This window comes from Tursiops truncatus, chromosome 6 (genome assembly GCF_011762595.2).
Source record: "Tursiops truncatus isolate mTurTru1 chromosome 6, mTurTru1.mat.Y, whole genome shotgun sequence".
Taxonomy (NCBI): domain Eukaryota; kingdom Metazoa; phylum Chordata; class Mammalia; order Artiodactyla; family Delphinidae; genus Tursiops; species Tursiops truncatus.
Window position 1 is genome coordinate 11,258,947 of NC_047039.1, and position 25,873 is coordinate 11,284,819.

The 25,873-nt window shown below is 51.1% G+C and overlaps 1 protein-coding gene across 5 annotated transcripts in view; it reads left to right on the forward strand.

Annotated features, from left to right (window-relative positions):
- Positions 1-25,873, forward strand: part of SCARA5 (scavenger receptor class A member 5) — a 118,656-nt gene that overhangs the window by 73,976 nt on the left and 18,807 nt on the right. For 4 of the 5 annotated variants that reach the window (XM_073805788.1, XM_004317511.4, XM_073805789.1 and 1 more), the window contains exons 5-7: positions 5,277-5,357; positions 7,418-7,516; positions 9,430-9,486. In XM_073805788.1, the coding sequence (XP_073661889.1) occupies positions 5,277-5,357; positions 7,418-7,516; positions 9,430-9,486 (237 nt within the window). Of the gene's footprint in view, positions 1-5,276; positions 5,358-7,417; positions 7,517-9,429; positions 9,487-13,972; positions 14,493-25,873 lie in introns of those variants that run through there. The other variant, XM_073805790.1, reaches the window with a different exon arrangement.

A 25,873-nucleotide genomic window follows, 5' to 3' on the forward strand; every position in this document is an offset into this window, starting at 1 on the left:
CCAGGATCCGGGAAGGGAGAACGGATTGCTTTTCCCTCCCCATTGGCTGGTCCCCAGAAGAATCCTGGTGTTTCTCCCAAACGCTCAGTCCCAAATCCTTTGTTCTGTGCTGGAGGTGCTTCCAGCTGGAGCGGCTCACGGCAGCCCAGCGAGGGCAGAGCTGTGCTGGGGGCGGCATGGGGGGTGGGCTAGACCAGTGGACAGGCTCTGAGGGGGACCCGGGCCCAGGGCCAGGAGGTTCCCTCCCCACCTCCTCTCACTCCCAGTGCCCCCTGTGGGAGGTGGCGGGAGAGAGGGGCTGGCACCCAGGACCGGAAGCCCAGTGGAGGGGCTCTGGACTGTTTCCACGATTGAGGAGAAGTGGACTCTGCTCACCTTGTCCCAGCCCACCTCTGCCCTGGCCTGCTCCAGTGATAGAAAAGGTGAGACATGATAGCGTAAGCTGAGAAGCTTAAAAGCTCATCCGAATATTACTCAGTCATCAAAAAGATGAAATAATGCCATTTGCAGCAACATGGATGGACCCAGAGATGATCATACTAAGTGAAGCAAGTCAGACAGAGAAAGACAAATACCATAAGATATCGCTTATATGTGGAATCTGAAATATGGTACAAATCAACGTATCTATGAAACAAAACCAGACTCACAGTTGTAGAGAACACACTTGTGGTTGCCAAGAGGGGGATGTGGAGGGATGGAGTTTGGCATTAGCAGAGGCAAACTATTGTATTTAGGATGGATAAACAACAAGGTTCTACTGTATAACACAGTGAACTATATTCAATATCCTGTGATAAGCCATATATGAAAAAGAATATATATATATATGTATAAATGAGTCACTTTGCTGTACAGAAGAAATTAACACAACGTTGTAAATCAACTATGCTTTAATAAAAATTTAAAATAATGTTCATCTGGGGACCACTGGGACCACTGACACCATAACAGCTTCCACGACTGCCCAGAAATCATTCCTTGAAATCTCTCCTGTGTGCCAGGTGCTCTGTGAGGCCCAGGGCCACAGAGAGTGGGGCTCCAGCCCTTTAGATAGGCCTGTCCTCCTTGGGGACCACAGTGCAAGGGGAGTGACCGTGGCTGGCGTGTGGGCACAGGGTGGCCTGACCAGGCTCTGGTGCTCCCCTGAGCAGTCTGTACATGGTGATGCCTGAGGGTCCTTCCAGTTCTGAGACCTGGGGATTCTGCCCTGGTGCCCTCAGAGATGGGAGGGGTGAGTGTGAAGGTGAGCTTCAGGGATGAGAGTGATGGGCCTCTTAGAAAGGAAAAGATTTGGCTAGTATTTGGGGATACCACGAGGAGAACGTTTTTGCTGAGGTGGAAGAGAGTTTGTGTCGAGAAGCATCAGGCTGTGAGTTTGCAGAAGAAGGGGTCAGGTTGGGAATGATTTTCAGGGGGTCTCCAACAGAGGGGGCTGCCCATTATGGTGTGAGGGGCTTCCAAGGGCTCTGAGTTCACTCGATTCTGATGAGATTAATCAGACAGCAACAGTGGGCTGGAGAGAGACTGGAGCCAATGAGGGAGGCAGTGAGGAAGGAGTGAGACACATGACATGGGAACCACCTGGATGACAGCCTTGAAGGGGGCTGGGCAGAGGAAAGGGAGGAGTCCAAGAAAGCTCCAGATTGTTAAGCTGGATTCCTGAGAAAATGACAAAACGTCAGATCCCAAGAGTGCATCACCCATGGGCAGCAGTGGTTGAAAGGAGCACTTGATCCTCAGAGCTCCAGGCAGCATGGCCCCATGAGACTCAGACTGGCCGCATTCCAGGCTCTTCTGAGTCGGCCGGGCCAGTACCACCTGAGGGCATGACTAAGGCTTGGAAATCAGCACCCACCTTAACTGTCTACCCCGGCTTCTTCCCAGTTAATCTCTAGTAAAGGCCTTCACTAACCACTTAGTTCTGTTGTAAAAACTCTCCATGTGTAGGATGTTTTTTGGATGTGGCTCTCCCTGCATTGGAAGGGTGATTTCAGAGCCTGGAATAACCATCTCCAAATAGTTCTGATGAAGCATTACAAAAAGTCAGGTACAGATGGTCAGGGCTGGCCTTGCCACTCAAGGCTTCCCAAGCCTGTTGATATCCACCATGTCACTGAATTCGCTTATTCCTCACTACAAACGCCAGAGGAAGGGATTTTTACTTAGATTTTATGGAACCGGGACCTGAACCTAAGATCTTCCATATCCATCCTCAAACCTCACCTTCCAAATGATCTCTGCCACCTTGATGCCCTACCATCGGGGTCAGGCCACTGGGCAGCATCCTCCCTTTGCCAGAATTACTCCCGGGAAGGTCCATATGTTGGGTCACACCCACATCAGAGCGAATAAAACAAATGGAGGGCACGGTCCATGGTATCCTTGACCTGCTTGGTTCCCGGAGTGCTGGGTTACCCATGGGGAGGCCTGGAGGGAGCAGAGAAGAGTGAAAAGGGATGGAGTGGACTGGGGGCAGGGGGAGGGTGACAGCCCAGTGACAGCCCGTGACGTACAGAGATCCAGGAACCGCTCTCAGCTCCCTTTGCTGCAGCTTTGACCTGGCCAGGAGATTGTTGGAATGGGCATTGTTAAAGCTCATTTGCTTCCGTACTCTATCTTTCTTTGCTTTAGAATCTTAGACGTGTTCCCAGCCGTTCCTGTTGTCCAAAAACCGAGGTCACCATGGCCAGTCTTACTTTGCTTTTCTTCCTAGAAAAGAGGAAGATGACTGCAAACCCCAGTCCCCCTTAAATGATCTGTGTAACTCACGAGTCGTTGTGTAATGATTTGTGCATTTTTCAACTGTTGATTACTTTTTTCCCTGTACGCATGCCATTGAATGCTTCAACAGCTGTCAACTTTGGTTAGGGTCTGCGGACAGTGTCAACTTGGGGAATGTATCAGTACATCTTGATCTTGGCCACCTGGCTGTTTCGTGTGTATTAACACCCTCTGATCTCACATACTCATTCATTCATCAGATATTTATTGTGCAAGACATGACTGCTATGCTGCGAGTGTACATGCTTTGGTTTCCTGGGGCTGTCATAACAAAGTACCACAAGCTGAGTGGCTTAGAACAACAGAAGTTTATTCTCTCACAGTTCTGGAGGCCAGAAGTCTGAAATCAAGGTGTCCACAGGGCCATACTCCCTCCAAAAGGTCTAGGGGAGGATCCTTCCCGGCCTCTTTCTGACTTCTGATGTTGCCAGCCATCCATGGCGTTCCTTGGCCTGTAGACCCATCACTCCAGTCTCAGCCTCCATGGTAACCTTGCCTTCTGCCCAGCTGTCTGTGCTTTCTCTTTTTATAAGGATGCCAGTCATTGGGTAAGGACCCACCCTACTCCAATCGGACCTCATCTTTAACTAATTACATCTGCAAAGACCCTGTTTTCAAAGAAAGTCGAATTCTGAGGTTCCAGGTGGACGTGAACTTGGAGGGGACACACTTCCACCCAATGCAATACAGTTTGGGCATTTTCCTTGGTCCTTTTTTTTTCTCTCATCGAGCAGCCAGAGCAGGGAAAGTTAGAGTCTGGATCTTCACAGCCAGTACGGGGATGTCAAGGATGTGGTCTTGTCTCAGGGAGATGGCCATTTTCTTAGGAAAAAGAGAACGCGTACTCCCGTGACTGTAAGACCAGGCAGTGTGAGATAAACGTCAAGTGGCACCCAGGATGTGCATTCAAACAGGCCATGCCCACTTGCAGCAGGAATGATAGATCAGAGAAGGTTTGGCCAAGAAGGTGGTCATGAGCATCCCTGAGGGGCAGGTAGCCATAGGCGATTGGCAAGGAGGGCCCCCCTGGCTCGCCAGTCTGGGAACAGCAGGCTGCCATGCGGGAAGGTTCGGGTGCATTCTGGGAATGGCAGGAGGTCTACATGAGGAGCAGGGCAGGGTGGGCGGGGCCAGGCAGACCTGAGTTGAAACCATGGCTCCCTCACTCGCTAGTTGGCTGTGTAGTCTCAACACCCAGCATGTGGGGACTGAATCTGATCACACAAGCTAGAATCCCTGCCGTGATGCTGGACCCTCACCCAGGAAGGAAGCCCCGCTAAGTAGCAATTAGAAACCTCTTCTTCCATCCAGGTGCTCAAGCCAGAGATCTGAACCTGATCCTGGCTGCCTCCCCTGCCTTCACCTAGTTTAGCCAAGGTCTGTCTCTTGTCTCTTCTACTTCCTAACAGCTACTCACATCCCTCCCCACGGCTACATCCCTAATACAGGGCTCCGCCACCTCGCACCTGGGGTGCAGCCTCCTCCTTGACCTCCCTGCCTCTGCTTTCCCTCTGTTCCAATCCCTTTCCAACACTGCAGCCTGAGCAGTCTTCCTCGTGTGCAGATATGACCGCACTGTTCTCTCAGGCCCCTTCTGTGGCTTCTGGTGCCCTCAGGGTCAAATTCAACACACTTACACCAGGCCTCCAGGACCCTCCACTTTCTCACCCTTCTTATCCCATCATGGGACCCCCACCCCCAGTTTCTAATCCCATCATGACTCACAGATCTCTTTCTTATCTTTAAGCTCTTATAGGGATTGTTCCCTCCGCCTGGAACTTTCTCCTTTTCCTCTTAGTTAAGGCTGTTACAACAATACCACAGACTGGGTGGCTTACACAGCGTTCCTTTCTCACAGTTCTGGAAGCTAGAAGTCTGAGATCAGCGTTGGGTTCAGATGAGAGCCTTCTTCCTGGCTGCAGATGGCTGTCTTCTTGCCGTGCCCCCCTATGGCAGAGAAAGCATGCTCATCGGTACCAGCATGAGGAAGGGAGGGAGGAAGAGTGCTCTCTGGGGTCTCTTCTTAGAAGGGCGCTAATCCCATCATGGGGGCCCCACTCTCATGACTTCATCTAAACCTAATCATCTCCCAAAAAGGCCCCATCTCCAATACCAGCACGTTGGACGTTAGGGCTTCAACATATGCATTTGGTGTTGGGTTAGGGGAGCCATAGACATTCAGTCCATAACACACTCCCACTCCTCTCTTTACTTAGCCGCCTTCTGTTCCTCCTTGCAATTTCACTTTGGATGTTACTTCTTCCGGGAAGCTTTCCCTGATTCCTACCTCCCCAGTGCAAGCACACACACACACACACACACACACACACACACACACGCACACACACGGCTGGACTAGATGGAGCCCTGTGTTTATCCAAAGCATAAAGCATAATGCTGACCCTTCCTCTTTTTAGGAGGGAGTTTCCTCCACAGGTGACCTACTCCAGAAAGCCATCCTCTAACCTTAGTGCTGTTTGCAACCCTTTCAGGACCACCGGGCCCCAAAGGCGATCAGGGGGATGAAGGGAAAGAAGGCAAGCCTGGAACCCCTGGATTACCTGGACTTCGAGGTAATGGGGAGGCCCCTGGGAGGGCACTGGACATACCAGGAAGGGAAGGGGCTCTGCTATCCATCCCTGACCCTCTATTTTCTCTTTGGGATCGGTGATGGGGCTCCTGGGACAGTGCCCAATCAACTCAGCTTCAGATGCCCTGTTCTGTTAAGAGACTAAGAGGTTATTGGTATAACAGTAGGATGGAGCAAATCTTTTTCCATAGAGAGTACCAGGACCTGAAGAAGAAGGGTACACACGAGGCTCGCAACTCCTTGAAGCCACTCCCCACCCCAGCAGCCAGGGTCCCTGTGACCAGGGCCATTGGAAGGTATTGAGGGTGTCCCCTGATCCAGAGCAACCCATCAAGTATGCTGTGTCCCCTCAGTGTTTCCTGAGTCCCCAGCCCCTGACCCCCTACCTCCTGCAGAACCTGCCCCGGTCAGTAGATACCTGCCCTCTCATGCCGTCTCCACCCTGCTACATGCACTAGTGACAGCCCGGAGGGTCCAAGAGCTGGCAGGGAGGGTACTTTGGGGCCTTCTGGAAAGGGTGTGTTCGTCTTAAATGCCTCGTCTCAGGAGTTCCCGTTCTGTTACTTTACCAAATTTTGCATCCCAGCCTGTCCATTCCCGAGCCTCTGCTGTGAGCAGCGTTCTTCTGAGGGAGTGTAGAGTCTTCTAAGTGATGTAAGAAAAGGGGAGGTTTATCAGGGGAAAGGTGTCGGCTTATTTATGTCAGGAATTATACCTCCAAACCACCCCCTTCCTAAGTCTCTAAGGAGGCTGAGAACAGGAGAAGAGGCAGAGGCTGGTTGAGGCAGAACCCACGGCCTGGCCTCCACCTCTCAGCACAGCTCCCTAAACTCAGAATCAAGGATGCCCAGGGGCTCCCAGAGCTGTGGAACCTCCTTTTCTGCCTTAGTCAGTGACAGGATGCAGGATTCCTGGGCATATCCTGCAGGAGACACAGAATGCCGTGGCAGCAGGGCTGTTGGGCTCCAGGAATGTTGCGTTAGGGAAAAAAATAAATCAAGCCCTCGTCTGAGGCGCTATCACCCTCTTGGGGCCCCCATCCTCTTCCAGCCGTTTGATGTTTACGGCGGAGGAATCGTAAGTGCGAGACAGATTTCTCCGTGTCATAGAAAAAGGCCAAAGGAAACCAACTAACATTCGAAGCAGGAAAGTAAAATTAATTAGTTAATTAGAGTGCCCTGCTTTGCAGAGATAACTGTGGGCTTAGGTCAGACCTCCAGGGCCGAGGCCTCACTGGGCGAAACCACTTGTTGACTCCGGCTTTCCATGATGACGTGCAGCCAGTGCCACGGGGCCTTGTGGCCAGGAGCCCTGGGGACTGATGTGACAGCAGCCTGTCTGCCCCAGTTACTGAGCTTGCAGACTTCCTGCCTCCTCTTCAGCCTACCTTCCCCTGCTCTACGCTTCCCTGTGTTTACCACAAGGAAGGGACCTTGCTGGTTTTCTCTTACATAGGATGGGGAGTGATTTAATCTTCCTCCTACCCCAAGTACCAGTAAGCCCTTTTCATCCAGCTGAGATGAAGCCGACCAAGCAGGGATAGGACCCTGCCTCCAGCGCTCTCTGCTGTGTGACCATGGGCAGGTTACCTAACCTCTCTGGGCCTCCGTTTTCTCATTGGTAACACAGGTGAAATAATACCTCAGTTTATGGGGAGGATTAAATAAGATACGTAATGGAAAGCACCCAGAACAGTGCCTGCCATGTTCAAAAGGCTCCAAAAAATTTTGCAAGTCTAAACCTCTAGCAAAGCTAGAGGTACAGGGACAGCTTCCGAATGAGGTTGGCACCTCCACCATCACTCACAATAGAATTGGACCTTTCGGGGGGAGGGGTTCAGCCTCACTGGATAAAAGGTGCTGACGGGGAGGGTTTGTGCTGACCTTTTGGACACTGCCTTTGTAGCATCTTTAACTCAGAAGAATCAGGAAGCAGGGATAGCAGGAGGATGCATGGTTGAGGTCTGTGACTGAGCCAGACGATGGCCTCTGGGGGCCCTTCCAGTTCTGAGTCTGAGGCTCCAAAACTTTCTTGTCTCCCCAGGTCTGCCAGGGGAGAGAGGGACCCCAGGACTGCCCGGCCCCAAGGGCGACGAAGGGAAGCTGGGAGCCATGGGACCAATGGGCATGCGTGGGTTCAAAGGTAACAACGCATCTCAGCTCACCCTCGCTCACCGCCAGCCCCCGCGCACCAATGTGGGCACTGGAGTGTGGACCGGGTTCAAATTCTAGTTCTTCCACTGACAAGCTGAGTGACCTTGAGCAAGTCACTTAATCTCATTAGGCATCAGTTTGTTTTCTTTTCTTTTCTTTTTTTTCTTTTTGGCTGCACCGCAGGGCTTGCGGGATCTTAGCTCCCCCGACCAGGGATGGAACTCGCACCCCCTGCAGTGGAAGCGCGTGTCCTAACCACCGGACTGCCCAGGGAATTACCATTAAGCGTCAGTTTCCTCATTCCCAAACTAACAAGCCTCGTGATACCATATTTCACAGGGCTGTCACGAGGATTACGTGGAACGTATATGAGTGAAAACACGGTAAACTCCAAAGCGCTGTAGAAATACAAGGGAGTGTTACTATTGGTTGCAGCTCAGTGATGTAACCAGAGGAAGCCAGGCCAGGAGAGCGGGCTTGCAGGAGAAACACAGACCCAGGATGGCCTCCTCCCCCCAATACTGCCAGATTCCTCACAGTTCCTCATATTCTTTTTATTCCCCAAATATTTAAAACTTTAATCAGTCCTCAGATTTCCATTGCCAATAGTGTTTCTTCTGACTTTCTTTTCCTTCCCATTAATAGTCATCTTGTTCATTTTCAGGGAATCCCACTTTAGAGTCAGTCCCGTCTTTCCACGTTCATTTCAAGAGTGTCCAGACCTCTTAGCACCACTGCAGAAGAAAAAGAGGAACTCGGATACTCTTTCCCCAGGCTCTCTCACTTGTTAAAATGAAAACTAAGAAAAAGAAAAGTACTATTAATCATTCCCACCCCACATCTAGGATGACCTCTTAATCTAGGATCACTGGGAACTTTTATTCTACTTTCTGGTTGGTGATTAAACAGACTGAGGTTTTCCTTCCTTTTATGATCCACATTTAAAAAAATCGATTTTAAAACACATTACAAAAGCAGCACATGCTTATTGAAAACAATTTAACAATACAGAAATGTATAAAGTATAAAGTAAAAAGTGAGTGCCTTCCCCCTAGGTCTCTTAAGGGCTTATTCTTCAGAATAACTGCTGTAAACACTTTGGAGCACATCCTGCCAGACCCTTTTCCAAGCACATTCATATTTACATATATGTTTGCTTTTGTTTTTTTCAAAACTTGGAACACATGAGGCATCCTTCCCTGGAACTTGCTGGCTTGCTTTTTTTTCATGAGAGAATATGCCATAAGCTTTTGATTTGCAGATATCTTTCTGGAGGCAATTGGATGGAATTCCCTGGTCATTTTAATGTCCCCTTGAGTGGTGTCAGGACCCTTCTACTTCTTTGTAGAGTGGGATGCTAGCTGAGAAAAAAGCTGTGTTGTTTTAACCATATCCTGGGAAGGAAATTCCACAATTCCCTGGAAACTCTCCCCCGTGTTTTATAGCCTCCTCCACTGATAAATCTGCCTGACATAGAACCTATGTGTCTCCCTTTGTAACTGAAGACCCTCCCCCCCTTTTCTCTTTCCGTGCTTATTAGAACAACCTTGGATTTGGACTTCTGAAACTTTGGCTGTTTAATAGGAATATCTTTGCTTTGTCTTCTTCCTGTGGGATACCATGTACTCCTTTAGTCTGTGCTGCGCTGCTCCTCTGTGCTTTAGTTAGGAGGGAATGAAACTTCTCTGCTTGGTGCCCACCCACCCTGCTTCCAAGGGGGACCAGAGTAGGCAACATAATTGGCCCAAGCTCTTACCCTTTCAGCCATGCATGCCCTCCAGGGCTGCGGGCTCCTCCCTGAGGATTTCTCTGGTCTTGGGTTAATGTTTCCTGCAGGTAAGACTTTATTTACAATTAGGATTTATTTCCATTTCTAATGCCCGTTTTCCTCCTCTGTTTCAGGTGACCGAGGCCCAAAAGGAGAGAAAGGAGAGAAAGGAGACAGAACAGGGGATGCCAGTAAGGAAATTCTGTTGGGGTCACTGGATTCTGTGTCAGCACAGGTGTAGCTGTTGCCCAAGCAACCCAAGTTTCGGTGGCTGGAGGCTGGGGCTCCAGTGTCAAAGGAGCTCCCTGTTCACTCCAGGGCTCAGTTGATCCAGCAAGAGAGAATTATACCCCAGGGGCACAGGCCACATTTCCAGACATGGTATAAACCCAGTGGTTGTGTGGGAGGGACTGGAGGCAGACTGCGTGGGCTCCCTTCCGGCCGCCTCACTATGTAATGTGTGCCTCAGTTTTCTCATCTATAGAATGGGGAGAAGAAGCATTCTTATGTCATAGAGTCATTGTAGAGAATTAAATGAGTTAATCCATGTAACAGGTGGTTAGGACACGTGGTTAGGACTCAGTAAGTGTTTGTTATTATTATCCTATGTAATACACCAATTTAGACAGACTTACATCATTGGAGATGCTTGCTAAAATTCAGTTACTGACCTTGTTAAAATTCAGCAAGACCTCATGGGGAAAAGTGTAGAGGCGAAGCAGAATCCTGTTTGTTTTCCTCCTCTGCCACTAACTGAGCAGTGGTGCTGGAAATCTCATTATCTGGAAGACCACCGAGGCCAGGAATGGGCGTCTTTCCAACGAGGGTCCTTCCTAAAATGTTTACAAGGGAAGCCAGCTTATCTAGTTATGACGCTCTTTTCCAGGGTTTACTTCCCCCACAAAGGGCTACATGTAGAACCTTGGAGAGAGCGCCAGAAAAGAGCGAGCCTCCCAGCCAAGTTTCAGTGAATAGAGTCTCCTAGCCAAGACTCAAAAAAATACCACCATAGAGTATCTGTTGGGCTCTGAAATGCTGCCATCTGGGTGAACGCTCAAGCAGTTTACCCACTTCCAGGGCATCTGGGCCCTGGTGTGGGGCTGCCTAAGAAGGCTGGGCCTGGGGCAAGGGACAGATACCCCTGTGGATGCACACTTTGGACCCAGATTGAGGGCTTCTCGAAGGCTGATCTTCGGTTTCAGTGGGTCCTTAAAATGACATTTCCATCCCAGCCATGCAGGACCAGGAGACCTTGCTGTTGAATAATGCCCTTCTCCAAGGTCCCTGAAACTTTAACTTACCTCCTACTTCCTCTACCCTTTGCTTTCCCGGGGCAGTGATTAAGGATCAAACAGGAAAAGTGTAGGTGGCAGCTCTCTGTCGCTCTAAAGTGATGGGTGTACCTGAGGAGGAGGTACGCCTGTGTCTACCCTGGACTCCACATGCCCACCTTACCTTAGATGCTGTAATCCACAAAGCAGTCTATGTGCTTCGCAGTCTGTCTAGCATTACGGAGAGTCCCTTCCAAGGATAGCCAAGGGCTTAACTGGGAGCGACCCGGCTAGATGAGATCTGCGGGACGCTGCAGGAGCCAAAAGAAAATGTCGAAGGCAAAGGAAGGGGGTCTAGATCCGATCTAGGATGTCTGTGATAGTTCTGACTCCTGAATGCTGCCTTCTGCTGCATTGGTTGATTGCTTCTGACGGAATGCTGCCAAGGCAGCCGAGAAGGACAGTGGCATTTCGCTGTGGGAAATAAATAACTCCTGACGGGCTGGCAGGAAGGGAGGGACTGTGGAAAGGTAACCTCTGAGAGGGGAATCAGAAACACTGCCCGCGTACCCAGGGGTGCTTGTCAGGACTCTCTGACAGCTGTTCTCCAGCTGACTCGGGATGGTGTGGTCTGAGCCAGCCGAGCCTGGAAGAGTGATGGTGGTTAGTCGCCATGCACCCCAGGGATGCTCGCGTCACTGTTTACCTTGCCTCTGTGGGCTCAGCTGGGTGGGCTTTGCACTGGGATTGGGCTCTGAGGCTAGGGGCGCTGTGTGTGCGTGGCTGGGGGGGGTGGGGGATGCTGGGGGTGGGAGCTGAGCCACCTGGGGGCGCTCCCCCAGGCACGGGTGGGGAGCCTGGGGAAGGGCAGCTAATCCACTTGACCCTGGAGCCTATTGACTGCACCGCAAGAGGCCCGTGTCAGCTCTGGATGGCCCTCCTCGCGGACTGCCCTGAAGATGCTGTAACAGCCCCCTCACAAGACCCCAAAATGTCTCCATTGGTGATGGAGCTGGAAAGTGGGGACAGGGACGGCCCCATCGACGGGCGGCTGTACACAGCGTGGGAGGCACAAGGGACACATATGGGGATCGCAGAACCACCAGGCTGGACGGCCATGCATCCATCTCCCACTCGCAGAGACCTAGAATGGGGAGAGGAGACACCCAAGGCAGAGACTGGACGGAAAACCCAGGCCTCAGCCTTCTCTGATTCTGGAATGAGAGCTCAGGCCCCTGGTCTTGAAGAGGAGGGTTGGGCTCCTTAAACCCCCTAGAGATGCCTCCACTTGGAGATATGGATGGAAGGGCCTAAGGCTGAAGGAGGGCCGCTGAAGCAATTCAGGGCTGAGACCTGGGCCTTCCCATGGCCTCCACCCTCTGGCCTGCCTCTGCTTATGCCAAACCCACACGGTAGTCAGACTCCTGGTTAGGTTTCTAAGGAACTCTGGTCCCAGAGGCCTTCACTGGATCCCTGGGACTGAGGTTCTGAAGAGGGAGCCAGGGATCATCTTTCAGAAAAGTGTGGAAATTCTGACCCAGGCTGAGTGCCCGCTTCTGGGGGGTTCTTAGTCATTCCCTGGGCCCAGGGCAGCCCCACCGTGAGATCCAATGGGTGGGAAGAAGGAGTTCTCAGCGCAGGGCTCCACCCTCCTTCAAAAAAGGATATAGTGGAGGAGGCATCCTCCTCTGGGAGCCCAGCTTGCACCTAAGGCCTGGAACCTTTACCAAACACCTCCCACCTTTAGCAGCGAAAGCATAAAGCTCCAGCAGGTGGGGATGTTACTACATTAAAGGGATTGATGAGAAAAACGACAAAGACCCCCGCCTCAGGTCAGAATTGGAAATTATGGGTTTTTCTTTGAAGAGGGCATTACAGAAAAGACTTCTCAGCAACCCTGTTTTAAGTAAATATTAAACTTTTTGAGAACAAGATCTTGTAATTGTTTACCCATGTTTTGGCCTGGAGTCATAGGGTTTTAGAGTCACAGGGTTTGGATGGCGTTTCAAACCAACTCCTCTCCCACCCTTGAGCCCACTGAACGGTCCTCTGAACAGAGAGCTGGAGAGAATTCCCACAGTCCCCCGGCTAGGTCATGGCCAAATTGGGGCTAGAATACAGAGCTGTTGATTTCTGCTTGATGAGAAGTAAAGGTGTTTGTTTGTTTTTCATTTTTATTGGAGTCTAGTTAATTTACAACGTTGTGTTAGTTTCAGGGGTACAGCAAAGTGAATCAGTTACACATATATGTATATCCACTCTTTTTTAGATTCTTTCCCCATATAGGCCATTACAGAGTATTGAGTTCCCTGTGCTATATAGGAGGTAAAGGGTTTTTGTTGTTGTTTGTTTCAGGCAAGGGTGATATCAGTCATTCTGTTAGATGTTTGGCTTTTGAGCGTTTTGCCAGGAAAAAAAAAAAGTTACATATACACATCTCAAGACAGAAAGACATTTGTTTTACCCTCATATATGGTCCATTTGCAAGAAAAATAAATAGTATTTTTGCAGCTAAGGGGTGGGTAAAGGATCCAGTCTTGTTTAAGTCCCACAGCGTGAATTTCAAGCAGGATATAAATTCAGATTGTTTAAATACGTTTCCTCAATTTGGTTTCACATGGAAAAAAGTATGCAGAATGACCCAGGGGTAAATTCCAAGCCAGTGCTTGTTGATAGCTATCAGTTGCATCTCAGAAAACTTGAAAAAATGTTTAACACCTTGTGTGTGTTTTCAACACTTAGGGAAATAGGTTTGTGTGTGTTTGGCGGGGAGGGGAACCAGTGGGCACCCCAGCACGCAGTATAAGCTCAAAATAAATGATCAGGATGGTGGTTTCTAGACAGGTTTTTTTTTTTTTATTTCCATTGCTACTGAGCTGTCTCTATCTCTGTTTTAACAGGTACTCATTTTGGGGGAGGGGGGTGCGCCGCGTGGCATGCAGGATCTTAATTACCCGACACGAGAGATCGAACTCGTGCCCCCTGCAGTGGAAGCGTGGAGTCCTAACCACTGGACTGCCACGAAATTCCTTCTATCTCTGTTTGAGAATAAGGGAGGCAAAGACCGTCCTTTGGAGTCTGTGAATTCCCTTCCGCCCATCCCTGTCCCTAGAATTGGTGGCACTGGGTGCCCCAGGGGACCTGTTTGAGCACCAGAAGATAGCATTCTTTCAGGCCTGAGAGACAGAGCTACTGGACCTTTTATGTATAATGATATTTCTTTAGTAACTCAACTGCGTGTACATCTTATTCCTTATACAACTTTAATGCCCCAGCAACAACATGGTTTAAAAGTAAACCACACTTCCAAGAAAAGCTAAGCGCTCACACAAGACTTCTCACCAGCTTGTACCTGGTACTCTGGGGAGTAAAGTCTCTGTGCCTGACATTTCACTTACTTCTCCAGTCCTTCCTATTCAGGAGGCATGATGATGGCCCTGTTCGAGAGATCAGGAGGCTGAGGGTAGAGGATAAGGAACCCGCCCAGAGCCACCGGCGTTCATCAGGGGCAGAGCCAGGAGGCAGATCGGGTCTGTCCACGCTGGAGCCTACCTCCAGTCCTGCTACCATCCTGGATTATCTTTTACTCTTTTATTCTCTCTGGCCTTTGACGTGGGCGTCAGCATGGGGTCCTCATGGGCCACCATCCTTAGTGGGTTTAATATGAAAGCGCTAATGTCTTCCTTAGCAATGCTCCCTTTTTTTAAATTTATTTTTTAATTGCAGTATAGTTGATATAAAACAGCATATAAGTTATAGGTGTACAACAAAGCAATTCACAATGTTTAAAGGTTATCCCCCATTTACAGTGATCACAAAAGATTGGCTCTGTTCCCCATGCTGTACAATACATCCCTGTAGCCCTTTTTTTTTTTTTATAAATTTATTTATTTATTTTTGGCTGCGTTGGGTCTTCTTTGCTGCACGCGGGCTTTCTCTAGTTGCCGCGAGCGGGGGCTACTCTTTGTTGAGTTGCGCAGGCCTCTCATTGCGGTGGCTTCTCTTTGTTGTGGAGCACGGGCTCTAGGCGCGTGGGCTTCAGTAGTTGTGGCTCGCGGGCTCAGTAGCTGTGGCTTGTGGGCTCTAGAGCGCAGGCTCAGTAGTTGTGGTGCACGGGCTTAGTTGCTCCACGGCGTGTGGGATCTTCCCGGACCAGAGCTCGAACCCATGTCCCCTGCATTGGCAGGTGGATTCTCAACCACTGCGCCACCAGGGAAGCCCCCTGTAGCCCATTTTATACCTAATACCTTTTCACCCTCTATCCCTGTATTGCCTCTCCCCCTTCCCTCTCCCCACTGGCAACCACTAGTTTGTTCTCTATATCATTGAGACTGCTTCTTGTTTGTTATATTCACTCGTTTGCTGTATTTTTTAGATGCTCAGTTACTTTTGAGAGACTTTTCCCCGTCTCAGAGTTCGCTCTCTCTTTCACCAAGCCTTAACTGCCTCCCCTGCCTTGGTGGCTCTGGGATAGGCCAGACTAAAGTTTTCACTCCAGGGATGGGGGTCTCTGCCTCTGCCAGTGAAGCCTCCCCCCTCGTGGGCGTTTCGCGTTCTTCGTGACTAAGCGATTGTGCCTTCCTTCGTCCCTTCTTTTATCCTCACAGAGCGAATCTCTGACAGATGCAAACATCACAGGGTGGGTGGGGATGGAAAAGTGGTTTTTAAATGTTTCTCCCCCTACGCTTATGTCTGGTGACTGAAAATACACAGACACACAAGACTCACGGAGAAAAATTGTCCCACAGCAAACACTGTCTCCTGTGCTGGCTGGAGCAGAGTGGGGGACACCCCAGAGGGAGAAATGAGCACAAGGATGTGGAAAATGGGGAACACTGGGCACCAGATGAAAGCTGAGCAGGGGCAGGGCCTGAAGCCCGCGGATCAGAAACCCGGCCGGCACAGCACGGAGCTGGCTGTGGAAGGGGGCCAAGGCAAGAGAAGGTGAGGGGGCCGCCCTCACTTTTGTCATAGAGAAAAGGTACATGTGTGGCAGGAAGGAAACATTTAGGCGAGAGAGCGTCGGTTATTCACTTACTTAGCAAACATTCATGGAGGCTTCGCTGGAGATCAGGCTGTGGCTGAAGGCTGGGGAGCCCAGATGAGGAAGGCCTGGCCTCACCTTGAGGAGCTCCCAGGCTGGCAGGTGACAATCCTAGGAGAGCATGGTGAGGGTTTTAGGAGGCGAATACACAAAGGGAGTCACTCAATGAGGTGTCTTTGACCCAAGTCTTGACAGGCAAGTAGGTGTCCAGCCGGTGCCTGGAGAAGGTGAAGAAATTCCAGGGAAAGAGAACTGCGCGTGAAACGGCAGAGCACTGTCTGATAAACCCGAAGCGTTTGGTAGAGCAGAGGTTTGCGGAGCAAGAAGCAAAAACTAAGGCCAGAGGGGTATTCAGGGATCTGTGCGCAGGAATGCAGACTTGGTCTCTGGGCGACCCAGAGGGGCTCTAAGCAGGGTGTGACATGGCAACAGTGGGAGGTGACCGGCCAAGCGGAGAACCAGGCTAGAGCCAGGACCCAGGCCGTGACAATGGAGCCCCAGGCATCCCTGATGGCCCTCAGCCCCTCAGCCAAAGCCGGCACCTGGCCGGCTGGCCCTTCCCCCGACGGGAAGGTCCTCGTTCAGGGCCGGGCTCCCCCGCTGCCTCTCCGCCTGCTCTTGGTTGAGCTGCTCTGCTTTGAGAAAGACCTGTTTTTCAGAAACCCCCGTTTCCTGAGAAGAAGAGGGGACGGGCGGGCTGTGGAGCAGCAGTGCTGAGATCCGAGTCCCCTCCAGACCCGGCCGTGTGGCCCTGAGGCCACTCGCTGAGCCTCTGCAGCCACAATTTCCTCTTTTCTCTCCTGTTCTGTGCGAAGGATGGGATCGGGCCCCGCTTTGCCAAGAGTCTACCTTAAGCCTTCCAAAAACCAATCCAGTGACTTTTCCTGAAAGCTTCCTAGTGACCCCTTCCAGGAGAGCTTCAAATCGCTCTGCCCAGAAAGCAGCTCAGTTCCGTTGAACCCAAGCGGCCCTTGGGTTCTATGGCTTCAAATAGATCCAGGAAGGCCTGGAAAAACACAAGGGCTGGCTCCTTTAAGAAGCCAGGGAGCGAAGTGGGAGAATGTGGTAGGGGAGGTGCGCTGTCTAAGATCCACGGACACTACCGGCTTGTAAAACGGAGAGAGAAGAGCTGCAGCTTGGGCCCCGGAGCAACGCAGCCCCCTTGGAGAATCCACGCTGTCCCCGAGTAGCAGAGGATGCTAGGAGGTCCTTAACAGGCCCGCCAGTATTTGTACTCTAGATACATAGATGCTGAGTGAACAGACGCAGGAGCCCGCTGAGGGCCAGGGGGAGAAAAATGAACAAGCCAGTGTTTGGCGTTTATGTCGAAAGTGAGTGTCCAAGCGCTGGAGCGGCGCAGCTGGAGTCTGCTCCTTTTAACTGCTAGGCTGGTGGGTATTACTCTTGTAGGTGGAGGTATCCAGTCTGTCCCCTAAGCACCTGTCCTTTTTATGATGAGTGATCCAGGGAGCGTGTCAGCACCGTCTGCGCGTCTCGCATGCCCCACGCTCAGCTGGCACTGCTCAGCCCATCCCCCCGGGAGCCCGCAGGACCACAACATCCTTGACTCCCTGGCCAACAGGCGTCGGTTTCTGGGATCTGCCCTAAAGAAAACTTGTAGGAATACGAACCTCAGATCGAGGGTGAGAGAGGCATTTTCTACAAAAACAACGCCTTGGAACCACTGAAGAATTGAAGTTTTGGCCTTTGATGTGGGTTTTGTACGAGGAAAGTTTTGAGACGTACGTTAAAACCAGGAATGATTGAACTGTTTACTGAGAAAGCAACTCAACCGGCTCAGGAATTGTTTGTAATCCCCGTGACCCTGCACTCACTCGTTTTAGGTTGGGTGGTAAACGTGCTACAGGCACTAGATGAAATCCAGGAGGTCCCCGCTGCCGTGTCTTTTTGATGTAACTGGATCAGAGTTAGCTGCCACTGCATTAACTTCATGGCCCCACTTCCTCTCGAGTCCTTTGCCCGTCGAAAAGCCCCTCGGGGTGTACTTGGAAACAGTGGTCTAGATGGACTTACTTCCCCTAGCGCTGGATTTCAGCCGCTCTTCTAAAGAGTGCCATTGTGGAATTCTGATGGAACAAAGAGTAGGCAAAGCCTGTGGACGTCCCGGGAGGTCTTGTGGATGCCCTGGTCGGGGGAGCTCACGGCTGATGCTTCACCGACTCAAAGGCTGGGCCAGTCCTTTGCTGCAGTGGCCGGCACCATCCTTGGGAATTATACTGAGCTCAGTACTATTTACTGAGAACTGACCATCCCGGTCCCTGAGCTCCTTATATTTCAGAACTCTTTAAAGTATGTGTCATTATCCCATTAAAACAGATGAGGAAACTACTCTGAGAGGTTAAATTACTTGCCCAAGGTCAGAGAGCTAGAAAGTGGTGGACCCAGTATACAAGCAGGTATGTCTTCAAGGGTTTAGAATATGCAGATGGGGAAGCATCCCAGCCAGGGGTCTCGGACCTTGAACTTGGAAGAGAGCAGTACCAAGAGGGAGGAAACAGGGAAGGGCGGGGACGCGGTGAACGAAGCCAAAGGGTGTGAAAGAGCCTTCTTAGGAAAGGCCGCTGGTCTTGGTCATGAGCCCTAGAGCTAAGGCAATGGTCCGTGAAGGCTTTAGAGGGTTACTGTGTAAACATCAGCACCTCCTCTCAGCTCTACCCGTGACAAAATGAGGGTTCAGGATCGTGGCCTTTCTCCTGGCTCTACAGCATTTCTTTCTAGTCCTAAAGGCCTGTTGACCCCCTATGACCCCTCCCTGCCCTTTGAGAGGCCCAGGAGCAAAAGCAAGGCAAAGGACTCACCTCTCTACCCAGGCCGCCCAGAAAATTCCTACAAATCCAGCTCCAAGCAGAGCTTCTGGGCATTAGCGACATCCTCCCACTGGGATGGGGTGAGCCTCTGCTTCAGGACTGGGCAGGGAAAGTGTTTCGTTTATTATTTGATCAGACCCATTTTCATTGAACACCTGCTAGGAGCCAGGCGACCGCGGCTAGGGCATTAGAGGAACAAAGTCAGCCAAGACAAACTCCTGGTTTCCGAGGAATATGCATGGGGAGACCAGTGGGAGAGTCAACAGTTAAGAAAAAAATCCAGCATAAAAAGTACAGTGATAATTGGGAGATACTTCTGCTATTCCTTCTGTCCAGTAAAGTCCCGAGTACCCCCATGTGACCCCCAATGAAAGACACAGCACAGTGGCCTGTGGGGCTGGAGACCCAGATGTGGCCACTTTGTCCTGTGACCTTAAGAAAGTCACTTTCCTTCTCTGAGTCTCCGCTTTCTCATCTGTAAAATGGGTATCACGCCCACCACCCTAGAGGAGGACTGCCAAGATCAAATAAGACCGGCTAACAAAAGTTCTTTGAAGAGGCATAAATCACCACATTTAGAGCGGATTGCCATTAGGAAATAGCATTTTATAAAGTGCACCTGCAGGCCTGACCACATTTTAAAAGCGATGCCCTCCAGCATCGCTTTTCCTGCCTGGCCGGAAATTCCTTAGGCTTGTGGGATGACTCCTGTCCTTCCCATACAGACCCCATTTCCTGTGGATGTCAGGGGAAAGAGCAGTGCCCCGTCTAGGCAGGCACAGAGCCCTTGCACTGCAGGCTGGCTGGGGGCATGGGGAGTTCTTTCTTCACAGGAGAAGAAAAGTTCAACTTCCTTAAAGGGCAGCTGGTCTAGATTATCACCAGGTCTCTACTCTGCAGCTGCAGAGAATCAGAGCCTATTTTCCCAGCCCCATGTGTTTATTTCTATTCTCCACAACCTCCTTTCTTTCGACTTGTTTTGCTTTGGCAGGGCTTAGAAGGCAGGATAAATACACCTAAAGGAGCTATGAGGTTTCAGTATTATGCTGGGTTCCTCCCCCTCTCTTCTCTTGAGAAGCAAAGTTCACTGGGCTTTTGGGCCCTCCTGATGCACAACCAAGCAGGTTCTGGGGTATTTAGGGATCAGTTCTGTTCCTAGAGCCCCTCAACCATTCATTCATCCACTCACTTATTCAGTACCGTTTGTTGATGGCAATGTGCTAGGTCTCTGCCTGCAAGTGGGACTGCGACTGGGAACCACAAGGATGCTGAATGCCTGTCACTTCCTGGGAGCTTCCAGTGGTGGGGCATGCGGGCTGGCCAAGGGAGCGGTGCTGGACTATTTCTCATCTGTGGGAAGCGCATATGGGGGCCACAGGTCAGGGAGGCCCTCCTGGAGGAGGTGACCTGACTACTGTGAAGTCGTGTAGCCCAGGCTTGATCCCAGATCCATCCTCTCCCACAGTGCTTCTAGCCCTGGCTGGGCATTTCCACTACCTGCCAACTGTTCAAAAATGTCCCTCCCCCGATTCCCCGCTGGTAGATTTTGAAGCACCCCGGTGATTCTTACATGAAGCCCAGAGCCAAGAACCACTGCTTTAAGTCCCAGGCTCTTTCCCTTACTCCTAAAGACACGAATTCCTACAGACCCAGGGGGCTGCTGGGAGATAGATGAAAGGTACTTTACATATGGCGTGGGCTGTTATTAAATATTCGTCTGAAGTGTTCAGCCTGACAGTTGGCTCTGTGGTTTGCAAATGAAAGGCCTTTGCTCTCCCTGGCTCCACCTCAGAGCAGCTGTGTGACCTTAGGCAAGTTATTTGCCTTCTGTGGGCCCATTTCTCCTCTGTTAAGTGAGGGTCATAATGCCTAACTCATGGAGCTATTGTGAAGAGTAAATGAGCGAGGGTGGGCATGAGAACTCTGCACGGGGCCTGACATGTCGTGGGGACTGAGTGTACGTGAGTTCCCTTCACCGTCCACCCTTGACTTGAAATCTCTCCCGGGCGGCACCCAGGACCTGCCTTTGTTGTGCTAGGTTTGGGGCGGCTCTGAGCCAGGTGCAGACAAGCCCCATAGGCAGTGGGTAGTTCTAAGGCTGCCCCAACCCTGGAAACCAGTTCCGAGATGGTAGCTACTGGTCATTAAGCTGTCCTCCCGGACCCACTGAGAGGCTGAGTAATGCAGCCACTCCCTCGGCTGTGCTCCCACCAGATGCTGGAGAAAGAGGAAGATATTCTGCATCTCGCCCCCCAATTATAACCCTGAAACCCAAAGCAAATAGAGTAAAATAAGGTAGGAAGTAATTGGATGAAAAAAACACTGGAGCCCTCCAGAGATGCCAGCGCCCTGTGAGTGAAACCAGATGTTGGTTTTAAAATCCTGGAATGGATTCCCAAGAGATACTGTCAAGTTCCCTTCCATCCCCAGAGGCAGAATGAGCAGCTGTCAGGCCTGGTACAGAGTGGAGAGGAATCCTGTATTTGAAGTGGGAGGGGGGATTCAAGGCCAACATCCAGCGTCCCTTCCAGCTCTGGGGCTCAGGCATTCAACGCCAAAGCAGGGGAATCTGGAGCAGACCCAGCCTGCTTTGTCTAAGACCTTGCTTTTCCTACATCTACATTTACAAGGCAAAGAGAGCAAAGCTATTTGTTTTTTCGAAAAGAATCCCCACATGTTAGATATGTGCTGGGAGCCCCAGAGTGGCCTCAGCCCTGGCTTCACATTCCTGGACCATTCCGGAGTGGCCTTGCCTAACGAATCACATCCAGCTTGCATTAGTGAGCAGAAACTTGCTGACAGCAGGAGCCAGTCTTCTGCTGACGCCCCTGTCCCCCTCCCCTAATATGCTAAGAAGCCAGGAACTGAGCCCTGGGGAGAGCAGAGGAAGTTAGGAGGAGATTAATCCAATTGGAGGGATGAGCCCCCCCCTTGCTCCCGCTCCACAGGCAGCAGGCTGGCTTTGCAATGAGACTTTCAAGGATACACCCCTGATGGGGCTACTGGTATCCGAGCCAAACTCAGCAACTCATGAAGACGTCTCAGAGCTGACGCACATGTTTCTGGGCGAAGTGCTGGCTGACCGGGGTTGGAGCTCACAGTAATGGGTGCCCGTGGTGTGCCAAGTCTTTGACGTGTGCGACTGCTCCCAACCATCACCATTTTACCCATTTTAAGAAGAGGGTGAGTGTAGAGGGGTCCTATCTGGTTGTATAGTGGAGCCAGGACTTAGACCCTGTTCCTGAGTCCCGAGCCAGCCTCCTTCCCCTCTCCCCTGGTGCCTCCCACAGGGATCCCCACCACCATGTTTTCCTCCATCCGAATTCCCCAATCCACCGAGCGCAGAAGAGGCAAGTAGCTAAGCAGCTTTCAGATGGGTGTGTGGGACTCACAGGTGCTCTCTTTGGGCACTTTTGGTAGCAAGGACCAGAGACTCACTGGGTCACTTCACGTAATGGGGTCATATGGTAAGGACACCTGGGAAGACTGGAAGACTGGGGCTCATAATACAAGCGGGCCTTGCAGAGCCTGGAAGGGGAAGTTCTTTCAGAATCCCAGGCAGTTCTGGGGGCTTCAGGACTGGGGTTCATGTCTTCACTCTAGTGTCTCATGTCCAGCACAGCTTGTTAATTCCACTGTCCCTGCCTCTTTTTGCTTCTGCTGCTTCTCAACTCTCTGCATATTCCCCCCACTCAGCTTCCTGAGAGGGTCTGGGTGATCCTGCTACATCACTCTAGTGGTTTGGACCGAACTCCGGAGCCAGACCCATCCATCACTCATGGCCTTACACATGGGAAAGGAAGTGCCCATGGGCTGTGAGCATGGCATACATGTTGTCTAGCCAATGCCAGTCTCATCACACCTGATGTCAAAGATAAGCAAAGCTGGGTGCTAAAGTGGTCAGGACAGATCTTAATCAGTAATATACTATATGTAGTGGGGCAATGAGATCAAGGGGAATTGAGTTCAACTTTGATTCGTACAGAGGTGACTGGGCATTTTCATGGGAGAGTGAGGGAGTGAGGGGTGAGTGGGGACTCAGTGGAGTCAGGGACGTGAAAAATTACTAAAAGCAGGAGGGGGTTGGTCCCTGAGAAACCCATCTGGGTTGCTAACTGGGACTGATTCAAGTTAAGCCCCTCCCCTCCCACAGAGGCTGGGAGACAGGGCGCTGACTTCAGATGGTGGCTGGAACAAACAGTAAATTCCTTTAGCAGCCTTGAGGGTTCTCAGGCAGGCACTTTAAGGGGGGGCTAGGGTCATCCTAGGGATGCAGCTTGGAGCTGTTAGAAACTGTGGGTTTGGTCAAGGAGAGGGTCTTTGTCACTGATCCCCCCAAGCACCCTGGGAAGTGAGTGTGACAGGTGAAGAAAGGAGGAAAAGAGAGTGTCCTAGTGCCTCTAAGGCTTAAGAAGAACGCTGGCAGCGTGCCCTGCCTGGCCCCTGCCAGTGCCCTCCTCCTGGCTCACCGCCCTCCCGCCTACCCCACACTGCCCACCCCAGATCCCCTCTGGTGGCACTTAGCAGGGGCAGTTTGGAATTGCCTTGTAGCATTTTTGTGTCCAGAGAAGAAGCAGGTTCCAACCCTCTGTGTCCCCATGACTGGGTCAATCCATGTTTAGAAATCAACCAGTAACAGGGAGTCTAGAATGATCTACAGAAAAGCAGCACAAATAGATACAACCCGGGGTCAGGGCCCCCCGTCACGGTCTTCATTCTGGTGTGGTGGGCTCAGTGGGTAGACACCGCACCCATTCTGAACAGCCAGGCACCTAGAACCAGAGAGATACAGGAACCATGTGGTACTCAGCTGGGGATTCTGATCGGATCCCCTGACAAAGTCACGTATCCATCCACCCATCTGCCCTTCATCCCACCTAGTCATCAAACATTGACTTAGCTTTTTCAGCCGGCCAAGCATCATGTTAAGTATTGAGGGCACTGAAAATGCCAATGCCAGTGAAGGAGCAGTGGTCTAGAAAGAGAGGGGTCTGGCATCCCAGCTCTGAACATCAGTTTCCTCATCTCTAGATGAGGGGTTTGGACTGGGAAGTCCCTGAGGTCTCTACCAGCTCTGACATTCTGTGGTTTTATCCATTTTAGGCTGTTAGTTCACTGGAGTGCCTCAAGGGTAGACAATACTTATCTGTCCTTGCATCCTCAGCACCTAGTACAATTCTGGAATATCGTAGGGATTCCATAAGTGCGTCTGGATGGATAAGTAAATGAGTAACTGAAAAAAGAAATACATACGTTGTATAGAGAATTAACAAAGGTAATGCAGATTCAGTCCCCCACGTCTGTGCACAGGAAGTACAATCACATTGGATGTCAATGGAATGTTATCACTTCTCTCGAAAGCTAAGACAGGTTTATCCTTTCCCCAGCTGGAAACAGCGACATCTTCATTTTCATCTACAAACTCAGCAGTAGCTGTGCTTCACAAGGGTATTCCTGCCATCTTGGAACTCCCAGAAGACTTAGGAGAAGCCAAATTGTTTCTGTGCATTTAGGGTAGAAGTATTACTATTCAAGGGTTAAAGTCATTTGTTTGTAAGGGGACTCCTCCATCCAAAGACATCTTGCATCAAAGTCGTGAAGCCGACTTAGTGGACCCCAGCCCAGAGGTCCCATGAAGAATGAAGGACTCAGGGAATTCTCTGGTAGTCCAGTGGTTAGGACTTGGTGCTTTCACTGCTGTGGCCCAGGTTCAATCTCTGGTCAGGGAACTAAGATCCCACAAGCCACGCAACGTGGCCAAAAAAAAAAAAAGAATGAAGGACTTGGAGAGAAAGGAAGATATGGATGGAGAACTGGTTCTAATGTGAAGTCTCAAGTTCAGTCCCAGCTCTTCTACTGCTGACTGTGGGATGACCTTAGGCAAACACAGCACCTCTCTGGGCCTCTGTTCCCTTGTGTATCACATGAAGAGTTTGGGTTATGATGGTCTCCAAGTCTCTGCCAGCTGGGAAATTCTAGGCTTCTCCATCATTTGTGATGGTTAGAAAAGCCCAGGGACTTCCCTGGCGGTCCAGTGATTAAGACTCTGTGCTTCCACTGCAGTGGGCATGGGTTCAATCCCTGGTCAGGGAACTACTAAGATCCCGCATGCCACGTGGTGCAGCAAAAAAGGAAAAAGAAAAGCCTAAAGACTGTGTGACGATTACCTAAAAGTAACTCCACGCACCAAATGATGGTGACATCTGTAGCCTACAACTGCGCGTGAGGAAGTTGTTGCTAGAGATATCTCCAGAAAATGCAAAGCTCCTTCACCCAGACACAATGTCTTGTTCTTCTCCACCATCTGACCTCTTCTGTGCCTCAGCCCCACCCTCTTTACTGAGGGGCCGGGTCAGGACTGGAGCAGACCTGCGATCCTGCTGCAGGAGGGTGGATGAGGGTCTCATGGTCGGTCCCAGGAGTGGCCTGGGTAATGGGCAGGGTCAGCAGAGCAGGTCAGGGAATGAGGAGGTGGCTTCTGGGGTCTGGCCCTGCAGCTAGGCAGGAAGCTCCGAGCAGGGATTAGAGCCACTGATGCTCTGGGAAACCTGTTGGTGAGGTGACTGAACCCTCTGATCTGGGAGAGAGCAAGGAGGCTACCCAGCTGGAAAGGACCAGTCTCCTGCCCTGAGTTCCACGCATCAGCTTCCTTCTCTGTTAGTTACAGTGATGCTGCTCGTCGAGGCTTTGGTGGAAGGGCCTCCTCTCTGCTTCTCTGTATAAAAAGGGAGAACCTCTGACCCCAAATCTGGGGCAGCAGGGAAAAAAGAACATCGGGGAATCCCTGCTATAGGAGGTATGAGGAAGAACTCGTGCCCAGGACTTAGTGGGCTAGGACTTGGGACAAGCTATCAAGTCAGGAAACCCTCCGCTTATCCTCCAGGTGTTCGGTGGGGAACAGCGTTTGGTGTTTCCCTTCAGCTTGGGTCTCCCAGACCAGAGATGGAACGCGGGCAGGGCTCTTCCTGCAGAGAGCAGGGTGTGGGCCAGCCTGGCGGTCGCTACTGTCTTCTCCACTTACAGACCGTAGGCACGTGTCCAGGTAGATTCCAGTCTGCAGAGTAGGGACCCCATAACAAGAGAAAGAGTTTGATATTCTCTTCACTCAGGGGGTTCCCTTTACGAATCAAACTCAGATATCCACATGAGCTTCGCTTGGCGGACTGGGTTCTGTGGAGTTGTGGGTCCACATTTTGCTCGGGAAGGATTTCCCAGGGCTCACCGAGCTGGGAGGTGAAGAAGAAAGTAAAGAGGCCTGTCGGTCAAGGGCAGCTATTAGGGGAAGTCACATGCAGTTGTGACAGCCTAAGGTCCCCTGCCCCCCACCTGGGCCATCCCCTCTGACTACTGGCCTAGGAGTGCCTGGGCTTTGTACAGTCAAAACCCCTGCCTTCCATCTTCCTCTACTGTCCTGTGCAAAGAGAGGCATCTTCTT